Raw genomic sequence first — 25,551 nt, 5'->3', positions numbered from 1 at the left:
CATGTATAGAACACACATTATACATGTATAGTGTGTGTAGTGTATATACATGTATAGTGTGTAGTTTATACATGTATAGTGTGTATACTTTATACATGTATAGTACACACATTATACATGTATAGTGTGTAGTTTATACATGTATAGTGTGTATAGTGTGTATAGTGTATATACGTGTATAGTGTGTATAGTGTGTATAGTGTATATACGTGTATAGTGTGTATAGTGTGTATACATGTATAGTGTGTATAGTGTATATACATGTATAGTGTGTATAGTGTATATACATGTATAGTGTATATAGTGTATAGTGTATATAGTGTATACATGTATAGTGTATATAGTGTGTATACATGTATAGTGTGTATAGTGTGTATACATGTATAGTGTGTATAGTGTGTATACATGTATAGTGTGTATAGTGTATATACATGTATAGTGTGTATAGTGTGTATAGTGTATACATGTATAGTGTATACATGTATAGTGTATATACGTGTAAAGTGTGTATAGTGTATATACATGTATAGTGTGTATAGTGTATATACATGTATAGTGTGTATAGTGTGTATACATGTATAGTGTGTATAGTGTATATACATGTATAGTGTGTATAGTGTGTATACATGTATAGTGTGTATAGTGTGTATAGTGTGTATACATGTATAGTGTGTATAGTGTGTATACATGTATAGTGTGTATAGTGTGTATAGTGTGTATACATGTATAGTGTGTATAGTGTATATACATGTATAGTGTGTATGGTGTGTATACATGTATAGTGTATATACATGTATAGTGTGTATACATGTATAGTGTGTATAGTGTGTATACATGTATAGTGTGTATAGTGTATATACGTGTATAGTGTGTATAGTGTGTATACATGTATAGTGTATATAGTGTATAGTGTATATAGTGTATACATGTATAGTGTATATACTGTGTATACATGTATAGTGTGTATAGTGTATATACATGTATAGTGTATATAGTGTGTATACATGTATAGTGTGTATAGTGTGTATACATGTATAGTGTGTATAGTGTATATACATGTATAGTGTGTATAGTGTGTATACATGTATAGTGTATACATGTATAGTGTATACATGTATAGTGTATATAGTGTATACATGTATAGTGTATACATGTATAGTGTATAGTGTATACATGTATAGTGTGTACATGTATAGTGTATATAGTGTATACATGTATAGTGTATATAGTGTGTATAGTGTACAGTGTATACACATGTATAGTGTGTATAGTGTATATACATGTATAGTGTGTATAGTGTATATACATGTATAGTGTATATACATGTATAGTGTGTATAGTGTATACACATGTATAGTGTATAGTGTATATACATGTATAGTGTGTATACGTGTATAGTGTATACATGTATAGTGTGTACATGTATAGTGTATATAGTGTATACATGTATAGTGTATATAGTGTATACATGTATAGTGCATAGTGTATACATGTATAGTGAAGTTAGTTATACCTGCAAGTGCGTTATACCTGCAAGTGAGTTACACCTACAAGTGAGTTGTACCTGCAAGTGAAGTGAATTACACCTGCAAGTGAAGTGAGTTATACCTGCAAGTGAAGTGAGTTGTACCTGCAAGTGAAGTGAGTTATACCTGCAAGTGAAGTGAGTTACACCTGCAAGTGAATTATACCTGCAAGTGAAGTGAGTTACACCTACAAGTGAATTATATCTACAAGTGAGTTGTACCTGCAAGTGAAGTGAGTTGTACCTGCAAGTGAATTATATCTACAAGTGAATTACACCTGCAAGTGAAGTGAATTATACCTACAAGTGAGTTGTACCTGCAAGTGAATTGTACCTGCAAGTGAATTATATCTACAAGTGAATTGTACCTGCAAGTGAAGGGAGTTACACCTACAAGTGAGTTATATCTACAAGTGAATTACACCTACAAGTGAATTATATCTACAAGTGATTTATACCTGCAAGTGAAGTGAGTTGTACCTGCAAGTGAAGTGAGTTACACCTGCAAGTGAAGTGAGTTACACCTGCAAGTGAAGTGAGTTGTACCTGCAAGTGAATTATATCTACAAGTGAATTATATCTACAAGTGAATTATATCTACAAGTGAATTACACCTGCAAGTGAGTTACACCTACAAGTGAATTATATCTACAAGTGAGTTGTACCTGCAAGTGAGTTACACCTGCAAGTGAAGTGAGTTATACCTGCAAGTGAATTATATCTACAAGTGAATTATATCTACAAGTGAATTACACCTGCAAGTGAAGTGAGTTATACCTGCAAGTGAAGTGAGTTGTACCTGCAAGTGAAGTGAGTTATACCTGCAAGTGAAGTGAGTTACACCTACAAGTGAATTATATCTACAAGTGAGTTGTACCTGCAAGTGAAGTGAGTTGTACCTGCAAGTGAATTATATCTACAAGTGAATTACACCTGCAAGTGAAGTGAATTATACCTACAAGTGAGTTGTACCTGCAAGTGAATTGTACCTGCAAGTGAATTATATCTACAAGTGAATTGTACCTGCAAGTGAAGGGAGTTACACCTACAAGTGAGTTATATCTACAAGTGAATTACACCTACAAGTGAATTATATCTACAAGTGATTTATACCTGCAAGTGAAGTGAGTTGTACCTGCAAGTGAAGTGAGTTACACCTGCAAGTGAAGTGAGTTACACCTGCAAGTGAAGTGAGTTGTACCTGCAAGTGAATTATATCTACAAGTGAATTATATCTACAAGTGAATTACACCTGCAAGTGAGTTACACCTACAAGTGAATTATATCTACAAGTGAGTTGTACCTGCAAGTGAGTTACACCTGCAAGTGAAGTGAGTTGTACCTGCAAGTGAATTATATCTACAAGTGAATTATATCTACAAATGAATTACACCTGCAAGTGAGTTACACCTACAAGTGAATTCTATCTACAAGTGAGTTGTACCTGCAAGTGAAGTGAGTTACACCTGCAAGTGAAGTGAGTTGTACCTGCAAGTGAATTATATCTACAAGTGAATTATATCTACAAGTGAATTACACCTGCAAGTGAAGTGAATTATACCTACAAGTGAGTTGTACCTGCAAGTGAATTGTACCTGCAAGTGAATTATATCTACAAGTGAATTACACCTGCAAGTGAAGTGAATTATACCTACAAGTGAGTTGTACCTGCAAGTGAATTGTACCTGCAAGTGAATTATATCTACAAGTGAATTGTACCTGCAAGTGAAGGGAGTTACACCTACAAGTGAGTTATATCTACAAGTGAATTACACCTACAAGTGAATTATCTCTACAAGTGATTTATACCTGCAAGTGAAGTGAGTTGTACCTGCAAGTGAAGTGAGTTACACCTGCAAGTGAAGTGAGTTGTACCTGCAAGTGAATTATATCTACAAGTGAATTATATCTACAAGTGAATTACACCTGCAAGTGAGTTACACCTACAAGTGAATTATATCTACAAGTGAGTTGTACCTGCAAGTGAAGTGAGTTACACCTGCAAGTGAAGTGAGTTGTACCTGCAAGTGAATTATATCTACAAGTGAATTATATCTACAAGTGAATTACACCTGCAAGTGAGTTACACCTACAAGTGAGTTATACCTGCAAGTGAAGTGAATTGTACCTACAAGTGAGTTGTACCTGCAAGTGAATTATATCTACAAGTGAGTTGTATCTACAAGTGAATTACACCTGCAAGTGAAGTGAGTTATACCTGCAAGTGAATTATATCTACAAGTGAATTACACCTGCAAGTGAAGTGAGTTGTACCTGCAAGTGAAGTGAGTTACACCTACAAGTGAATTACACCTGCAAGTGAAGTGAGTTGTACCTGCAAGTGAATTATATCTACAAGTGAATTACACCTGCAAGTGAAGTGAGTTGTACCTGCAAGTGAAGTGAGTTACACCTACAAGTGAATTATACCTGCAAGTGAAGTGAGTTGTACCTGCAAGTGAAGTGAGTTACACCTACAAGTGAATTGTACCTGTAAGTGAAGTGAGTTGTACCTGCAAGTGAAGTGAGTTGTACCTGCAAGTGAATTACACCTGCAAGTGAAGTGAGTTGTACCTGCAGGTGAATTACACCTACAAGTGAGTTGTACCTGCAAGTGAAGTGAGTTATACCTGCAAGTGAAGTGAGTTGTACCTGCAAGTGAAGTGAGTTGTACCTGCAAGTGAGTCATACCTGCAAGTGAAGTGATTTACACCTGCAAGTGAAGTGAATTGTACCTACAAGTGAGTTACACCTACAAGTGAGTTATACCTGCAAGTGAGTTACACCTACAAGTGAGTTGTACCTACAAGTGAGTTACACCTACAAGTGAGTTACACCTGCAAGTGAGTTACACCTACAAGTGAGTTATACCTGCAAGTGAAGTGAGTTACACCTGCAAGTGAGTTGTACCTGCAAGTGAAGTGAGTTACACCTACAAGTGAGTTATACCTGCAAGTGAAGTGAGTTACACCTGCAAGTGAGTTGTACCTACAAGTGAATTACACCTGCAAGTGAAGTGAGTTGTACCTGCAAGTGAATTATATCTACAAGTGAATTGTACCTGCAAGTGAAGTGAGTTATATCTACAAGTGAGTTGTACCTGCAAGTGAAGTGAGTTACACCTGCAAGTGAGTTGTACCTACAAGTGAGTTACACCTACAAGTGAGTTGTACCTGCAGGTGAAGTGAGTTGTACCTGCAGGTGAAGTGAGTTGTACCTACAAGTGAGTTATACCTGCAAGTGAAGTGAGTTACACCTACAAGTCAATTACACCTGCAAGTGAAGTGAGTTGTACCTGCAAGGCATTTGCTGCCCGTGGTCCGGGTGCCTCAGGGGCCGACTCCGGCTCTGCCGGTGGCTCCGAGACTTTCGCCTCCTTGGCGAACTCCAACTTGGAGCCCTCCTCCGTGGAGCCACGTTCTCCCCATCGCACCTGCAAGCACGGAGCATGCAGGTACATGTGCATGCAGGTACACGTGTGAGTGTACACGTGTTAGTGTACACGTGTACACTAACACGTGTACACTAACACGTGTACACTAACACGTGAACTCCAACTTGGAGCCCTCCTCCGTGGAGCCATGTTCTCCCCATCGCACCTGCAAGCACGGGGCATGCAGCTAGTACACGTGCATGCAGCTAGTACACGTGCATGCAGCTAGTACACGTGCATGCAGCTAGTACACGTGTACACTCACACGTGTACATGTGTGAGTGTACACTAACACGTGTACACTAACACGTGTACACTAACACGTGTACACTAACACGTGTACACTCACACGTGTACACTAACACGTGTACACTAACACGTGTACACTAACACGTGTACACTAACACGTGTACACTAACACGTGTACACTCACACGTGTACATGTGTGAGTGTACACTAACACGTGTACACTAACACGTGTACACTAACACGTGTACACTCACACGTGTACACTAACACGTGTACACTAACACGTGTACACTAACACGTGTACACTAACACGTGTACACGTGTGAGTGTACACTAACACGTGTACACTAACACGTGTACACTAACACGTGTACACTAACACGTGTACACTAACACGTGTACACTCACACGTGTACACTAACACGTGTACACTAACACGTGTACACTAACACGTGTACACGTGTGAGTGTACACTAACACGTGTACACTAACACGTGTACACTAACACGTGTACACTAACACGTGTACACTAACACGTGTACACTAACACGTTTACACGTGTTAGTGTACACGTGTTAGTGTACACTCACACGTGTACACTAACACGTGTACACTAACACGTGTACACTAACACGTGAACTCCAACTTGGAGCCCTCCTCCGTGGAGCCATGTTCTCCCCATCGCACCTGCAAGCACGGAGCATGCAGCTAGTACACGTGCATGCAGCTAGTACACGTGCATGCAGCTAGTACACGTGCATGCAGCTAGTACACGTGCATGCAGCTAGTACACGTGTGAGTGTACACTCACACGTGTTAGTGTACACGTGTAAGTGTACACGTGTGAGTGTACACGTGTGAGTGTACACGTGTGAGTGTACACGTGTACACTAACACGTGTTAGTGTACACGTGTTAGTGTACACGTGTACATTAACACGTGCATGCAGGTACACGTGTACACTTACACTTGTACACACGTGTAAGTGTGCACGTGTACACTAACACGTGTACACTAACACGTGTACACTAACACGTGTACACTCACACGTGTACACTAACACGTGTACACTAACACGTGTACACTCACACGTGTACACTAACACGTGTACACTAACACGTGTACACTCACACGTGTACACTAACACGTGTACCTGCATGCACGGTGCACGTGGGTACACGTGCACACAGCTATACATGTATACACACGTTTATATACGTGTATAGCTACACAGTGCGCTAACCACTGCACCACCACTCACACACAGTGCGCTAACCACTGCACCACCACTCCCCACTCACACACAGTGCGCTAACCACTGCACCACCACTCCCCACCAACACAGTGCGCTAACCACTGCACCACCACTCTTCACACACACAGTGCGCTAACCACTGCACCACCACTCCCCACACACACACACAGTGCGCTAACCACTGCACCACCACTCCCCACTCACACACAGTGCGCTAACCACTGCACCACCACTCCCCACTCACACACACAGTGCGCTAACCACTGCACCACCACTCCCACACACACAGTGCGCTAACCACTGCACCACCACTCACACACAGTGCGCTAACCACTGCACCACCACTCCCCACACACAGTGCGCTAACCACTGCACCACCACTCCCCACACACTCACACAGTGCGCTAACCACTGCACCACCACTCCCCACTCTCACACAGTGCGCTAACCACTGCACCACCACTCCCCACACACAGTGCGCTAACCACTGCACCACCGCTCCCCCCACACACACAGTGCGCTAACCACTGCACCACCACTCCCCCCACACACACACAGTGCGCTAACCACTGCACCACCACTCCCCACTCACACACAGTGCGCTAACCACTACACCACCACTCCCCACATACACACAGTGCGCTAACCACTGCACCACCACTCCTCACACACACACAGTGCGCTAACCACTGCACCACCACTCCTCACACACACACAGTGCGCTAACCACTGCACCACCACTCCCCACTCACACACAGTGCGCTAACCACTGCACCACCACTCCCCACACACACAGTGCGCTAACCACTGCACCACCACTCCCCACACACACAGTGCGCTAACCACTGCACCACCACTCCCCACTCACACACAGTGCGCTAACCACTGCACCACCACTCCCCACTCACACACAGTGCGCTAACCACTGCACCACCACTCCCCACTCACACACAGACAGTGCGCTAACCACTGCACCACCACTCCCCACTCACAGTGCGCTAACCACTGCACCACCACTCCCCCCACACACACAGACAGTGCGCTAACCACTGCACCACCACTCCCCACACTCACACACAGTGCGCTAACCACTGCACCACCACTCACACACACAGTGCGCTAACCACTGCACCACCACTCACACACAGTGCGCTAACCACTGCACCACCACTCCCCCCACACACACAGAGTGCGCTAACCACTGCACCACCACTCCCCACTCACACAGTGCGCTAACCACTGCACCACCACTCCCCACACTCACACAGTGCGCTAACCACTGCACCACCACTCCCTACTCACACAGTGCGCTAACCACTGCACCACCACTCCCCACACACACACAGTGCGCTAACCACTGCACCACCACTCCTCACACACACACACAGTGCGCTAACCACTGCACCACCACTCCCCACACACAGTGCGCTAACCACTGCACCACCACTCCCCACTCACACACACAGTGCGCTAACCACTGCACCACCACTCCTCACATACACACAGTGCGCTAACCACTGCACCACCACTCCCCACACACACACAGTGCGCTAACCACTGCACCACCACTCCCCACTCAACCAGTGCGCTAACAACTGCACCACCACTCCCCACTCACAGTGCGCTAACCACTGCACCACCACTCCCCACACACACAGAGTGCGCTAACCACTGCACCACCGCTCCCCCCACACACTCACACAGTGCGCTAACCACTGCACCACCACTCCCCACACTCACACAGTGCGCTAACCACTGCACCACCACTCCCCACACACAGTGCGCTAACCACTGCACCACCACTCACTCACACAGTGCGCTAACCACTGCACCACCACTCCCCACACTCACACAGTGCGCTAACCACTGCACCACCACTCCCCACACACAGTGCGCTAACCACTGCACCACCACTCCCCACACACTCACACAGTGCGCTAACCACTGCACCACCACTCCCCCCACTCACACACAGTGCGCTAACCACTGCACCACCACTCCCCACACACACACACAGTGCGCTAACCACTGCACCACCACTCCCCACTCACAGTGCGCTAACCACTGCACCACCACTCCCCACTCACACACAGACAGTGCGCTAACCACTGCACCACCACTCCCCACTCACAGTGCGCTAACCACTGCACCACCACTCCCCACACACACAGACAGTGCGCTAACCACTGCACCACCACTCCCCACTCACACACACACAGTGCGCTAACCACTGCACCACCACTCCCCACACACAGTGCGCTAACCACTGCACCACCACTCCCCCCACACACTCACACAGTGCGCTAACCACTGCACCACCACTCCCCACTCACACACAGTGCGCTAACCACTGCACCACCACTCCCCACACACACACAGTGCGCTAACCACTGCACCACCACTCCCCACACACACACAGTGCGCTAACCACTGCACCACCACTCTTCACACACACACAGTGCGCTAACCACTGCACCACCACTCCCCACTCACACACAGTGCGCTAACCACTGCACCACCACTCACACACACAGTGCGCTAACCACTGCACCACCACTCCCCACACACACACAGTGCGCTAACCACTGCACCACCACTCCCCACTCACACACAGTGCGCTAACCACTGCACCACCACTCCCCACACACAGTGCGCTAACCACTGCACCACCACTCCCCCCACACACACACACAGTGCGCTAACCACTGCACCACCACTCCCCACACACACACACAGTGCGCTAACCACTGCACCACCACTCCCCACTCACACAAAGTGCGCTAACCACTGCACCACCACTCACACACAGTGCGCTAACCACTGCACCACCACTCACACACACACAGTGCGCTAACCACTGCACCACCACTCCCCACTCACACACACAGTGCGCTAACCACTGCACCACCACTCCCCACACACAGTGCGCTAACCACTGCACCACCACTCCCTACTCACACACACACACAAAGTGCGCTAACCACTGCACCACCGCTCCATTTTATTGCAAGTATAGTGACGTCACACGTCACTGCAAAGTCTCGCGATATTATACATGGAAAGTCTCGCGATATTATACGTGCAAAGTCTCGCGATATTATACATGGAAAGTCTCGCGATATTATACATGGAAAGTCTCGCGATATTATACATGCAAAGTCTCGCGATATTATACGTGCAAAGTCTCGCGATATTATACATGCAAAGTCTCGCGATAATATACGTGCAAAGTCTCGCGATATTATACGTGCAAAGTCTCGCGATAATATACGTGCAAAGTCTCGCGATATTATATGCAAAGTCTGGCGATATTATACGTGCAAAGTCTCGCGATATTAAACATGCAAAGTCTCGTGATAATACACGTGCAAAGTCTCGCCATATTATACATGAAGTCTCGCGATATACGTACGATATGTAGCACGATATCCCGCGATATCCCGCGATATATCGCGATATCTCGCGATATCGCACGATATCTCGCGATATAACAGCAGGCGCCGACGTGACCACGCGATACCTCGCATGAAATCGCGCGATATCCCAGGACATCTCACGATATCGTGAGATATCTCACGATATCTCACGATATCTCACGATATCCCACGATAGCGCACGATATATCACGATATCTTACGATATGACACAATATAACGCCAGGCTCCCACGTTTCCACGCGACATCCATCGCGATATCTAACGATATCGCGCGATATCGCGATATATCGTGAGATATCGCGATATATCGCCTCACCTCCATGCGTTTGATGCCTCCGACACCGCGGCCCCCGTAGTAGGAGGCGTCCACGAGGGGCCAGCGGGGGGGGGGCGAGCCGGGGGCGGGGGGCTCCTCCTGGTTGTCATGGTGATGGGGTGGGTGGGGGAGGGGGGAGGTTGTCATGGTGATGGGGTGGGTGGGAGGGGGAAGGTTGTCATGGTGATGGGGTGGGGGGGAGGGGGGAGGTTGTCATGGTGATGGGGTGGGTGGGGGGAGGGGGGAGGTTGTCATGGTGATGGGGTGGGGGGGGAGGGGGGAGGTTGTCATGGTGATGGGTGGGTGGGGGGAGGGGGGAGGTTGTCATGGTGATGGGGTGGGGGGGGAGGTTGTCATGGTGATGGGGTGGGTGGGAGGGGGGAGGTTGTCATGGTGATGGGGTGGGGAGGGGAGGGGGGAGGTTGTCATGGTGATGGGGAGGGGGGAGGGGGGAGGTTGTCATGGTGATCGGGTGGGGGGGGAGGTTGTCATGGTGATGGGTGGGGTTGTCATGGTGATGGGGGTGGGGTTGTCATGGTGATGGGAGAGAATCATCACCATCACTCACCTCGTCCACCAAGGGATCTTTAATGATCTGAAAATAGAAACAGCAAACAGCCATCACCACCATCACCACAATCATAACAATCATCACCATCATCACCATCATCATCACCACAATCATCACAATCATCACCATCATCACCACAATCACCATCATCACCATCACCATCACCACCACCATCACCACCACCATCATCACCATCACCACCATCACCACCATCACCATCATCATTACAATCATCATCATCACCACCATCACCACCACCATCATCACCATCACCACCACCACCACCATCACCACCATCACCACCACCATCATCACCACCATCACCACCATCACCACCATCACCATCACCACCATCACCACCATCATCACCACCACCATCACCACCACCACCATCACCATCACCACCACCACCACCATCACCATCACCACCACCACCATCACCACCACCACCATCACCACCACCATCACCACCACCACCATCACCACCATCATCATCACCACCACCATCACCCCCATCACCACCATCACCACCACCAACACCATCACCACCACCACCATCACCACCACCAACACCATCACCACCATCACCATCATCACCATCACTACCACCACCACCATCATCACCATCACCACCACCACCATCACCACCACCACCATCACCATCACCACCATCACCACCATCACCACCATCACCACCATCACCATCACCACCACCATCACCACCACCATCATCATCACCATCACCACCATCACCATCACCACCATCACCACCATCATCACCATCACCACCATCATCACCATCACCACCACCATCACCACCACCACCACCATCATCACCATCACCACCACCACCATCACCACCACCACCACCATCACCATCATCACCACCATCACCACCACCATCACCACCATCACCACCATCACCACCACCACGATCATCACCATCACCACCACCATCACCACCACCACCACCATCATCATCACCACCACCATCACCACCATCACCATCACCACCATCATCACCATCATCACCACCATCACCACCATCACCATCACCACCACCATCACCACCACCACCACCATCACCACCACCATCACCACCATCATCATCACCACCACCATCACCACCACCATCACCATCATCACCACCATCATAGTCCATAGTTTATTTATTTTGGTATAACCCTGTGAGCCATTCGGCTCTTGAATCGAACTGCAACCACAACAAACTAAAATATGAACAAGAAAACATCTTAAAGTGACTTTGTGTGACTGTGCAAACAGAAAATCCAGGGAAAAAAATATCAAAATATTCCTGAAATAGCACCATACACCACCAACTCTGTGTGCAAAAATCCCAGTGGGATGGGAGTCAAAATAACAACAACAACAACCACAAGACAACTTAGATTAAGGCCATCAGTCTAACTCCGTACTACAACAACAACCACAAGACAACTTAGATTAAGGCCATCAGTCTAACTCCGTTACTACAACAACTACAACAAGACAACTTAGATTAAGGCCATCAGTCTAACTCCGTACTACAACAACAACCACAAGACAACTTAGATTAAGGCCATCAGTCTAACTCCGTTACTACAACAACAACCACAAGACAACTTAGATTAAGGCCATCAGTCTAACTCCGTTACTACAACAACAACCACAACAAGACAACTTTAGATTAAGGCCATCAGTCTAACTCCGTTACTACAACAACAACCACAAGACAACTTAGATTAAGGCCATCCGTCTAACTCCGTTACTAAAACAACAACCACCACAAGACAACTTAGATTAAGGCCATCAGTCTAACTCCGTTACTACAACAACAACCACAAGACAACTTAGATTAAGGCCATCAGTCTAACTCCGTTACTACAACAACAACCACAAGACAACTTAGATTAAGGCCATCAGTCAAACTCCGTTACTACAACAACAAACAAAAGACAACTTAGATTAAGGCCATCAGTCTAACTCCGTACTACAACAACAACCACAAGACAACTTAGATTAAGGCCATCAGTCTAACTCCGTTACTACAACAACAACCACAAGACAACTTAGATTAAGGCCATCAGTCTAACGCCGTACTACAACAACAACAACCACAAGACAACTTAGATTAAGGCCATCAGTCTAACTCCGTTACTACAACAACAACCACAAGACAACTTTAGATTAAGGCCATCAGTCTAAACTCCGTACTACAACAACAACCACAAGACAACTAAGATTAAGTCCATCAGTCTAACTCCGTTACTACAACAACAACCACAAGACAACTTACATTAAGGCCATCAGTCTAACTCCATTACTACAACAACCACAGGACAACTTAGATTAAGGCCATCAGTCTAACTCCGTTACTACAACAACAACCACAAGACAACTTAGATTAAGGCCATCAGTCTAACTCCGTTACTACAACAACAACAACAAGACAACTTTAGATTAAGGCCATCAGTCTAACTCCGTTACTACAACAACAACCACAAGACAACTTAGATTAAGGCCATCAGTCTAACTCCGTACTACAACAACCACAACAAGACAACTTAGATTAAGGCCATCAGTCTAACTCCATTACTACAACAACAACCACAAGACAACTTAGATTAAGGCCATCAGTCTAACTCCGTACTACAACAACAACCACAAGACAACTTAGATTAAGGCCATCAGTCTAACTCCATTACTACAACAACCACAGGACAACTTAGATTAAGGCCATCAGTCTAACTCCGTTACTACAACAACAACCACAAGACAACTTAGATTAAGGCCATCAGTCTAACTCCGTTACTACAACAACAACAACAACAAGACAACTTTAGATTAAGGCCATCAGTCTAACTCCGTTACTACAACAACAACAACCACAAGACATCTTAGATTAAGGCCATCAGTCTAACTCCGTTACTACAACAACAACCACAAGACAACTTAGATTAAGGCCATCAGTCTAACTCCGTACTACAACAACCACAACAAGACAACTTAGATTAAGGCCATCAGTCTAACTCCGTTACTACAACAACCACAACAAGACAACTTTAGATTAAGGCCATCAGTCTAACTCCGTTACTACAACAACAACCACAAGACAACTTAGATTAAGGCCATCAGTCTAACTCCGTACTACAACAACAACCACAAGACAACTAAGATTAAAGCCATCAGTCTAACTCCGTACTACAACAACAACAACCACAAGACAACTAAGATTAAGGCCATCAGTCTAACTCCGTTACTACAACAACAACCACAAGACAACTTAGATTAAGGCCATCAGTCTAACTCCGTTACTACAACAACAACAACAAGACAACTTTAGATTAAGGCCATCAGTCTAACTCCGTTACTACAACAACAACCACAAGACATCTTAGATTAAGGCCATCAGTCTAACTCCGTTACTACAACAACAACCACAAGACAACTTAGATTAAGGCCATCAGTCTAACTCCGTACTACAACAACCACAACAAGACAACTTAGATTAAGGCCATCAGTCTAACTCCGTTACTACAACAACCACAACAAGACAACTTTAGATTAAGGCCATCAGTCTAACTCCGTTACTACAACAACAACCACAAGACAACTTAGATTAAGGCCATCAGTCTAACTCCGTACTACAACAACAACAACCACAAGACAACTAAGATTAAGGCCATCAGTCTAACTCTGTACTACAACAACAACCACAAAACAACTTAGATTAAGGCCATCAATCTAACTCCATTACTACAACAACAATAACCACAAGACAACTTAGATTAAGGCCATCAGTCTAACTCCGTACTACAACAACAACCACCACAAGACAACTTAGATTAAGGCCATCAGTCTAACTCCGTTACTACAACAACTACAACAAGACAACTTAGATTAAGGCCATCAGTCTAACTCCGTACTACAACAACAACCACAACAAGACAACTTTAGATTAAGGCCATCAGTCTAACTCCGTACTACAACAACAACAACAACCACAAGACAACTTAGATTAAGGCCATCAGTCTAACTCCGTACTACAACAACAACCACAAGACAACTTAGATTAAGGCCATCAGTCTAACTCCGTTACTACAACAACAATAACCACAAGACAACTTAGATTAAGGCCATCAGTCTAACTCCGTTACTACAACAACAACCACAAGACAACTTAGATTAAGGCCATCAGTCTAACTCCGTACTACAATAAACAAAAACATGGCCAAAACACAAAAAAAACGTTTTCGAAATCACCAAAATAAAAGCCATAAATCCAATGTGACAGTGATCATAGGGACTGTGACCGAATTTTTTACAATAAACTACATAAATAAATTATAACACCAAAACCTAGGGCCATATTTTAGGCCACTGAATAGCAGCAGCGGCAGCTAGGGGTGTAACAACTCCTCAAGAGCAGTTTTGAGTGAAGATCTCTCATAAGTAGCGATTCAAGTTGCAGTTTATTGGCAATAGCATTCCAGACCCTGGGGGTCATCAATAGCAAAGGTCCCTTCCTCCGGTTTTTGTACGGCAATAGGGGAATGTGTAGCTGGTGAATGAGCGAAGACCTGAGGTCAAATTTGGTCTTTGTAACAGAGAGGAGATCCAGCAGCAGGTAAGTCTGCGGATTTTGTTTGTAAGTACATCGTTGAATCAATAAGATCTGGTGCACAAGCCGTTGAACATTAAGAGATGTTAAGTTTGACCCAATGTAGAGATCACAGTGGTGAGTCCTATATGAGCAGTTCAATGCAAATCTTAAGGCCGAGTGATAGATGGAATCAAGCTTCTTCAGTACGGTACTTGGGGCTGATTTATACACGATGTCACAGGAGTCAAGTAGAGGCAGTATGGTAGCTTTTATCAATTCCAAACGGAGCATAGCGTGGAAGCAGTGCTTGTGTCGATACGGAAAACCAATTTTTATTTTTGTCTTTTTACCAACATAATCAATGTGATCTTCAAAACTAAGTTTTGAATCCAGGATCATCCCAAGATACTTATAGATCTTGACTTTGCTCTATTTGATAACTATTCAAGGAATGCAATTGGGGGAAAAATAACTTCCCGCTTTAGTCCCGGTGAGAAGCATAGCACCTTGGTTTTGGAGGTATTCAGGGACTAGTTTAAGAGCAACCAGCTGATGTTGTAGTTTGTCGAAATCGCCCTGGAGAGCTTAGCAATCACCATCATCCGGGGAGCGGCCAGCGGTAATCAGTATCGTGTCGCCTGCAAAAAGATTTACCCCCGGAATGATCCGAGTCAGTGCCCAAGTCGTTGACGTAAAGAGAGGAGAACAAGAGGGGGCCGAGGATGGAACCCTGTGGAACCCTCCTTTAGTTATCTTAATGCCGTTTGACCTCCAACCATCTGTGAATACAGCTTGGGTGCGAGAAGAGAGGTGATTCTTTTTTAAACCATTGTCCTGTGTTCTCGGAAAAAACCCTGGGGCAAACTCAGTTTACTAACCAGGGTTGTTGTGGTCCACTGCATCAAAAGCTTTGGACAGGTCTAGATAAAAAGCCAGGCACGGTACTGCTTATTGTCAAGGCTACTGTGAATGTGATTCAGAGAGAGTGTCTAATGCGGGAGATGTGGTGCTGTATTTTTTTTTCCGGAGCCCGGATTGTTTTACATGTTAGGGGATTGTTGGTGGGCATGAAACTGCTCATTTGGTAGGTTCAATAATTTTCGCGGAAAATGTTCATCAACGGGGGACAAAGTTGAGATGGGTCCGGTAGTTATTGGGATCATCGTTAGAGGGGGGCCCCCTGCTTTTTGTGAAGCGGACGGACATCGGAATGTTGCCATTCTAGGGGAACCGATGCTTCTCTGACGGGCACGTTTGAAAATCGTGGGCCTATAGGATTCGTGTACTGGGTGACCAACAGCTGGTGGAGCAAAGACGGGAAAACTATCTGCCTCCGGCTGAGGAGGGCCCTTGGGGGTAGGACGGCTGTTTCAGGACATCGCCATCGTGGATTGGCTGGGAAACTAAAATGCGCTTGATGTTTGGACAGGGGTTGGAGGGATTTGCATGGGGCAGGCGAGGTGACCCCCCAATACCTCGTCAACAAGAATTAACCGGCTTCGGAAAAGCGAAGGTTAAAATTGTCAACGATTTTGACATTGACCGTTTCGGTGAAGCTCAGCGGGCAGATTGTCTGTTTTGGATGACTTTTCGATAGATTGCATCACCACCATCAACCACGATCATCACCACCATCACCACCATCATCACCACCACCACAACCATCACCATCTCCACCACCACCATCACCACCATCATCACCACCACCACCACCATCACCACCACCACCATCACCACCACCATCATCATCACCATCACCATCATCACCACCACCACCACCATCACCACCATCACCATCACCACCACCATCACCACCATCACCATCACCACCACCATCACCACCACCACCACCATCACCACCATCACCATCACCACCACCATCACCACCATCACCATCACCACCACCATCACCACCACCATCACCACCACCATCACCACCATCACCATCACCACCACCATCACCACCACCACCATCACCACCACCACCATCACCACCACCATCATCACCATCACCACCACCATCACCACCACCACCATCACCACCACCACCATCACCACCACCATCATCACCATCACCACCACCATCACCACCATCATCACCACCATCATCATCACCACCATCGTGAATAATAATAATGAATATTTTTTTGCGCGCAGTGTGTGTACAGTATGTACAGTACAGTGTGTACAGTGCGTGTACAGTGCATGTACAGTGCGTGTACAGTACCAGCGTGCAGCAGAGCGGCCAGATCCACCACAGCAGCAGGAGAGCGGCGAGGAGCAGCAGGAGGAGAGGCAGAATGAGGGCCAAGGTGAGGCCATCAGCCTGAGTCAACATCAACAACATCAACATCACTACTAACAACATCAACAACAACATCAACAACAGCAGGAGGAGAGGCAGAATGAGGGCCAAGGTGAGGCCATCAGCCTGAGTCAACAACATCAACAACATCATCAACAACAACATCATCAACAACATCAACAACATCAACAACAGCAGGAGGAGAGGCAGAATGAGGGCCAAGGTGAGGCCATCAGCCTGAAATAACAACAACAACAACATCATCAACATCAACAACATCAACATCATCAATAGGAGGAGAGGCAGAATGAGGGCCAAGGTGAGGCCATCAGCCTGAAATAACATCAACAACATCAACATCATCACTACTAACATCATCATCAACATCAACATCATCAATAGGAGGAGAGGCAGAATGAGGGCCAAGGTGAGCCCATCAGCCTGAAATAACAACAACAACATCAACATCACTACTAACTACAACATCAACAACATCAACAACAACAACATCAACAGGAGGAGAGGCAGAATGAGGGCCAAGGTGAGCCCATCAGCCTGAGTCAACATCATCAACATCAACAACATCAACATCATCAACAACATCAACAACATCAACAGCAGGAGGAGAGGCAGAATGAGGGCCAAGGTGAGGCCATCAGCCTGAGTCAACATCATCAACATCAACAACATCAACATCATCAACAACATCAACAACATCAACAGCAGGAGGAGAGGCAGAATGAGGGCCAAGGTGAGGCCATCAGCCTGAGTCATCATCAACAACAACATCAACAACATCACTACTAACTACAACATCAACATCAACAACATCAACATCATCATCATCACTACTAACAACAACAACAGCAGGAGGAGAGGCAGAATCAGGGCCAAGGTGAGCCCATCAGCCTGAGTCAACAACATCAACAACATCATCAACATCAACAACATCAACAACAGCAGGAGGAGAGGCAGAATGAGGGCCAAGGTGAGCCCATCAGCCTGAGTCAACATCAACAACATCAACATCATCAACATCAACAACAACATCAACAACAGGAGGAGAGGCAGAATGAGGGCCAAGGTGAGCCCATCAGCCTGAAATAACATCAACAACAACATCATCAACATCATCAACAACATCAACAACATCAACAACATCATCACTACTAACATCATCATCAACATCAACAACATCAATAGGAGGAGAGGCAGAATGAGGGCCAAGGTGAGGCCATCAGCCTGAAATAACAACAACAACATCAACAACATCAACAACAACAACATCAACAGGAGGAGAGGCAGAATGAGGGCCAAGGTGAGGCCATCAGCCTGAGTCAACATCAACAATAACAACATCATCAACATCAACAACATCAACATCATCAATAGGAGGAGAGGCAGAATGAGGGCCAAGGTGAGGCCATCAGCCTGAAATAACATCAACAACATCAACATCATCACTACTAACATCATCATCAACATCAACAACAGCAGGAGGAGAGGCAGAATGAGGGCCAAGGTGAGCCCATCAGCCTGAAATAACAACAACAACATCAACATCACTACTAACTACAACATCAACAACATCAACAACAACAACATCAACAGGAGGAGAGGCAGAATGAGGGCCAAGGTGAGCCCATCAGCCTGAGTCAACATCATCAACATCAACAACATCAACATCATCAACAACATCAACAACATCAACAGCAGGAGGAGAGGCAGAATGAGGGCCAAGGTGAGGCCATCAGCCTGAGTCAACATCATCAACATCAACAACATCAACATCATCAACAACATCAACAACATCAACAGCAGGAGGAGAGGCAGAATGAGGGCCAAGGTGAGGCCATCAGCCTGAGTCATCATCAACAACAACATCAACAACATCACTACTAACTACAACATCAACATCAACAACATCAACATCATCATCATCACTACTAACAACAACAACAGCAGGAGGAGAGGCAGAATCAGGGCCAAGGTGAGCCCATCAGCCTGAGTCAACAACATCAACAACATCATCAACATCAACAACATCAACAACAGCAGGAGGAGAGGCAGAATGAGGGCCAAGGTGAGCCCATCAGCCTGAGTCAACATCAACAACATCAACATCATCAACATCAACAACAACATCAACAACAGGAGGAGAGGCAGAATGAGGGCCAAGGTGAGCCCATCAGCCTGAAATAACATCAACAACAACATCATCAACATCATCAACAACATCAACAACATCAACAACATCATCACTACTAACATCATCATCAACATCAACAACATCAATAGGAGGAGAGGCAGAATGAGGGCCAAGGTGAGGCCATCAGCCTGAAATAACAACAACAACATCAACAACATCAACAACAACAACATCAACAGGAGGAGAGGCAGAATGAGGGCCAAGGTGAGGCCATCAGCCTGAGTCAACATCAACAATAACAACATCATCAACATCAACAACATCAACATCATCAATAGGAGGAGAGGCAGAATGAGGGCCAAGGTGAGCCCATCAGCCTGAAATAACAACAACAACATCAACATCATCATCAACAACATCAACAACAACATCAACAACATCATCAACATCACTACTAACAACAACAACAGCAGGAGGAGAGGCAGAATGAGGGCCAAGGTGAGGCCATCAGCCTGAAATAACAACAACAACATCATCAACAACATCAACAACATCAACATCATCAATAGGAGGAGAGGCAGAATGAGGGCCAAGGTGAGCCCATCAGCCTGAGTCATCATCAACAACAACATCATCAACATCAACAACATCAACAACATCATCACTACTAACAACAACATCAACAACAACATCAACAACATCACTACTAACATCAACAACAACATCAACAACAGCAGGAGGAGAGGCAGAATGAGGGCCAAGGTGAGCCCATCAGCCTGAAATAACATCAACAACAACATCATCAACATCATCACTACTAACATCATCATCAACATCAACAACAGCAGGAGGAGAGGCAGAATGAGGGCCAAGGTGAGGCCATCAGCCTGAGTCAACAACATCATCATCAACATCAACATCATCAATAGGAGGAGAGGCAGAATGAGGGCCAAGGTGAGCCCATCAGCCTGAGTCAACAACAACAACAACATCATCAACATCAACAACATCAACATCATCAATAGGAGGAGAGGCAGAATGAGGGCCAAGGTGAGGCCATCAGCCTGAGTCAACAACATCAACATCAACAACATCAACATCATCAATAGGAGGAGAGGCAGAATGAGGGCCAAGGTGAGGCCATCAGCCTGAGTCAACAACAACAACATCATCATCAACAACATCATCAACATCATCAACAACATCAACAACATCAACAACATCATCACTACTAACAACAACATCAACAACAACATCAACAACATCACTACTAACATCAACAACAACATCAACATCAACAGGAGGAGAGGCAGAATGAGGGCCAAGGTGAGCCCATCAGCCTGAAACAACAACAACAATAACAACATCATCAACATCAACAACAACAACATCAACAGGAGGAGAGGCAGAATGAGGGCCAAGGTGAGCCCATCAGCCTGAAATAACATCAACATCATCAACAACATCATCAACATCAACAACAACAACATCAACCACAACAACGTCAACAACAACAACAACATCAACCACAACAACATCAACCACAACAACATCAACCACAACAACATCAACAGCAGGAGGAGAGGCAGAATCAGGGCCAAGGTGAGCCCATCAGCCTGAGTCAACAACATCAACAACAACATCAACAACAACATCACTACTAACAACAACAACATCATCATCAACATCATCATCATCACTACTAACAACAACATCATCAGAAGGAGAGGCAGAATGAGGGCCAAGGTGAGGCCATCAGCCTGAGTCAACAACATCAACATCAACATCACTACTAACTACAACATCAACAACAACATCAACATCAACATCACTACTAACTACAACATCATCAACAACAACAGCAGGAGGAGAGGCAGAATGAGGGCCAAGGTGAGGCCATCAGCCTGAAATAACAACATCAACATCATCACTACTAACAACATCATCACTACTAACTACAACAACAGCAGCAGGAGAGGCAGAATGAGGGCCAAGGTGAGCCCATCAGCCTGAAATAACAACATCAACAACAACAACATCAACAACAACATCAACATCATCAACAACAACATCAACATCATCACTACTAACTACAACATCAACAACATCAACAACATCAACAACAACATCAACATCATCAACAACATCAACATCAACAACAACAACAGCAGGAGGAGAGGCAGAATCAGGGCCAAGGTGAGCCCATCAGCCTGAGTCAACAACATCAACATCATCAACAACATCAACAACATCATCAACAACATCATTAACATAATCATCAACAACAACAACAACATCATCATCAACATCATCATCACTACTAACAACATCAACAGCAGGAGGAGAGGCAGAATCAGGGCCAAGGTGAGGCCATCAGCCTGAAACAACAACAACAACAACAACATCACTACTAACAACAACATCAACAACATCATCAACAACATCAACAACATCAACAACATCATCAACAACAACATCAACAACATCAACAACATCATCAACAACATCATCAACATCAACAACAACAACAGCAGAAGGAGAGGCAGAATGAGGGCCAAGGTGAGGCCATCAGCCTGAGTCAACAACATCAACAACAACAACATCATCAACTACGTCATCAACAACTACGTCAACATCAACAACAACAACAACTACAACATCATCACTACTAACAACATCAACAACAGGAGGAGAGGCAGAATCAGGGCCAAGGTGAGGCCATCAGCCTGAGTCAACATCAACAACATCAACAACATCAACATCATCATCACTACTAACAACATCAACAACAGGAGGAGAGGCAGAATCAGGGCCAAGGTGAGGCCATCAGCCTGAAACAACAACAACAAGAACATCAACAACAACAACAACATCAACAACATCAACAACACTACTAACTACTAACATCATCAACAACATCAACAACATCATCACTACTAACATCAACATCACTACTAACATCATCATCAACAACAACAACAGCAGAAGGAGACGCAGAATCAGGGCCAAGGTGAGGCCATCAGCCTGAAATAACAACAACAACAACATCACTATAAACTACTACAACATCAACAACAGCAGAAGGAGAGGCAGAATCAGGGCCAAGGTGAGGCCATCAGCCTGAGTCAACAACAACAACAACATTAACATCCACAACAACATCAACAACATCAACAACATCATCAACAACAACATCAACAACATCAACAACATCATCAACCACAACAACATCAACATCAACAACAACAACAACATCAACAACAACATCATCATCATCACTACTAACAACATCAACAACAGGAGGAGAGGCAGAATCAGGGCCAAGGTGAGGCCATCAGCCTGAGTCATCATCAACAACATCAACATCAACATCACTACTAACAACAACATCAACAACATCAACATCATCAACAACGTCAACAACATCAACAACAACATCAACAACAACAACAACATCAACATCAACAACAACAACATCACTACTAACAACAACATCAACATCAACAACAACAGGAGGAGAGGCAGAATCAGGGCCAAGGTGAGGCCATCAGCCTGAGTCATCATCAACAACAACAACATCACTACTAACAACAACATCAACAACATCAACATCATCAACAACGTCAACAACATCAACAACAACATCAACAACAACAACAACATCAACAACAACAACATCACTACTAACAACAACATCAACAACAACAGGAGGAGAGGCAGAATCAGGGCCAAGGTGAGGCCATCAGCCTGAGTCATCATCAACAACAACAACAACAACATCACTACTAACAACAACATCATCAACATCAACAACATCAACATAATCAACAACAACAACATCAACAACAACAACATCAACAACAACATCAACATCAACATCATCAACATCAACATCAACAACATCATCAACATCAACAACATCATCATCAACAACATCATCATCAACAACATCATCAACAACATCAACAACATCATCATCAACAACATCAACAACAACATCAACATCATCAACATCATCATCAACATCAACAACATCAACATCATCAACAACAACATCAACAACAACATCAACAACAACATCAACAACATCAACAACAACAACATCAACAACATCATCAACATCAACAACATCATCATCAACAACATCATCATCAACAACATCAACAACAACATCAACAACAACATCAACAACAACATCATCAACAACAACATCAACAACAACATCAACAACAACATCAACATCAACAACATCAACAACATCAACAACATCAACAACAAAAACAACAACATCAACAACAACAACATCAACAACAACATCAACAACAACATCATCAACATCAACAACAACATCAACAACAACATCAACAACAACATCAACATCATCAACAACAACAACAACATCAACAACATCAACAACATCAACATCATCAACAACATCATCAACATCAACATCATCAACATCAACAACAACATCAACAACATCAACAACAACTACGTCATCAACAACTACGTCAACAACAACAACATCAACAACAACTACGTCATCAACATCAACATCAACTACGTCATCAACATCAACAACACTACTAACATCAACAACATCAACATCACTACTAACAACATCACTACTAACAACATCAACAACATCAACAACTACGTCAACAACAACAACATTAACATCATCACCATCACCACCACCATCACCACCACCATCATTACCACCACCATCACCACCACCACCATCACCACCACCATCACCATCATCACCATCACCACCATCACCACCACCATCATCACCACCATCATCACCATCATCACCATCACCACCATCACCATCACCACCACCATCACCACCATCACCACCACCACCATCACCACCACCATCACCACCATCACCATCATCACCACCATCACCATCACCACCATCACCATCACCACCATCACCACCATCACCACCACCACCATCACCACCACCATCACCACCATCACCACCACCACCATCACCACCACCATCACCACCACCACCATCACCACCATCACATCATCATCACCATCACCACCATCACCATCATCACCACCACCATCACCACCATCACCACCACCATCACCACCATCACCACCACCACCATCACCACCATCACTACCACCACCATCACCATCACCACCATCACCATCACCACCATCACCACCATCACCACCACCACCACCATCACCACCATCACCACCACCATCACCCCCATCACCACCATCACCACCACCATCACCACCACCAACACCATCACCACCATCACCACCACCACCATCACCACCACCACCACCACCATCACCACCACCATCACCACCATCACCACCACCATCACCACCATCACCATCACCACCACCACCATCACCACCATCACCACCACCATCACCACCATCACCACCACCATCACCACCACCACCATCACCACCATCACCACCATCACCATCACCACCATCACGACCACCATCACCACCATCACCACCATCACCACCACCATAACCACCATCACCACCACCACCACCACCATCACCACCATCACCACCACCACCACCACCATCACCACGACCATCACCACCATCACCATCACCACCATCATCACCATCACCACCACCATCACACCACCATAACCACCATCATCACCACCACCATCACCACCACCATCACCATCACCACCACCATCACCACC

At 45.2% G+C, this 25,551-nt stretch overlaps 1 protein-coding gene across 2 annotated transcripts in view; it reads right to left on the bottom strand.

Annotated features, from left to right (window-relative positions):
• The window catches only part of LOC116938405 (anthrax toxin receptor 1-like), an 81,066-nt gene that overhangs the window by 1,440 nt on the left and 54,075 nt on the right, over positions 1–25,551 (bottom strand). The window contains exons 13-16 of one of the 2 annotated variants that reach the window (XM_076055277.1): positions 17,617–17,715; positions 10,784–10,810; positions 10,216–10,314; positions 4,821–4,958 (exon numbers count right to left, since the gene is read on the bottom strand). In XM_076055277.1, the coding sequence (XP_075911392.1) occupies positions 4,821–4,958; positions 10,216–10,314; positions 10,784–10,810; positions 17,617–17,715 (363 nt within the window). Of the gene's footprint in view, positions 1–4,820; positions 4,959–5,819; positions 5,895–10,215; positions 10,315–10,783; positions 10,811–17,616; positions 17,716–25,551 lie in introns of those variants that run through there. The other variant, XM_076055278.1, reaches the window with a different exon arrangement.

The sequence above is a fragment of the Petromyzon marinus genome, chromosome 71 (genome assembly GCF_048934315.1).
Source record: "Petromyzon marinus isolate PM22_M1 ecotype Great Lakes invasive population chromosome 71, UKy_Petmar_22M1.pri1.0, whole genome shotgun sequence".
Taxonomy (NCBI): domain Eukaryota; kingdom Metazoa; phylum Chordata; class Hyperoartia; order Petromyzontiformes; family Petromyzontidae; genus Petromyzon; species Petromyzon marinus.
This window is presented reverse-complemented; position numbering and strand designations above follow the sequence as displayed.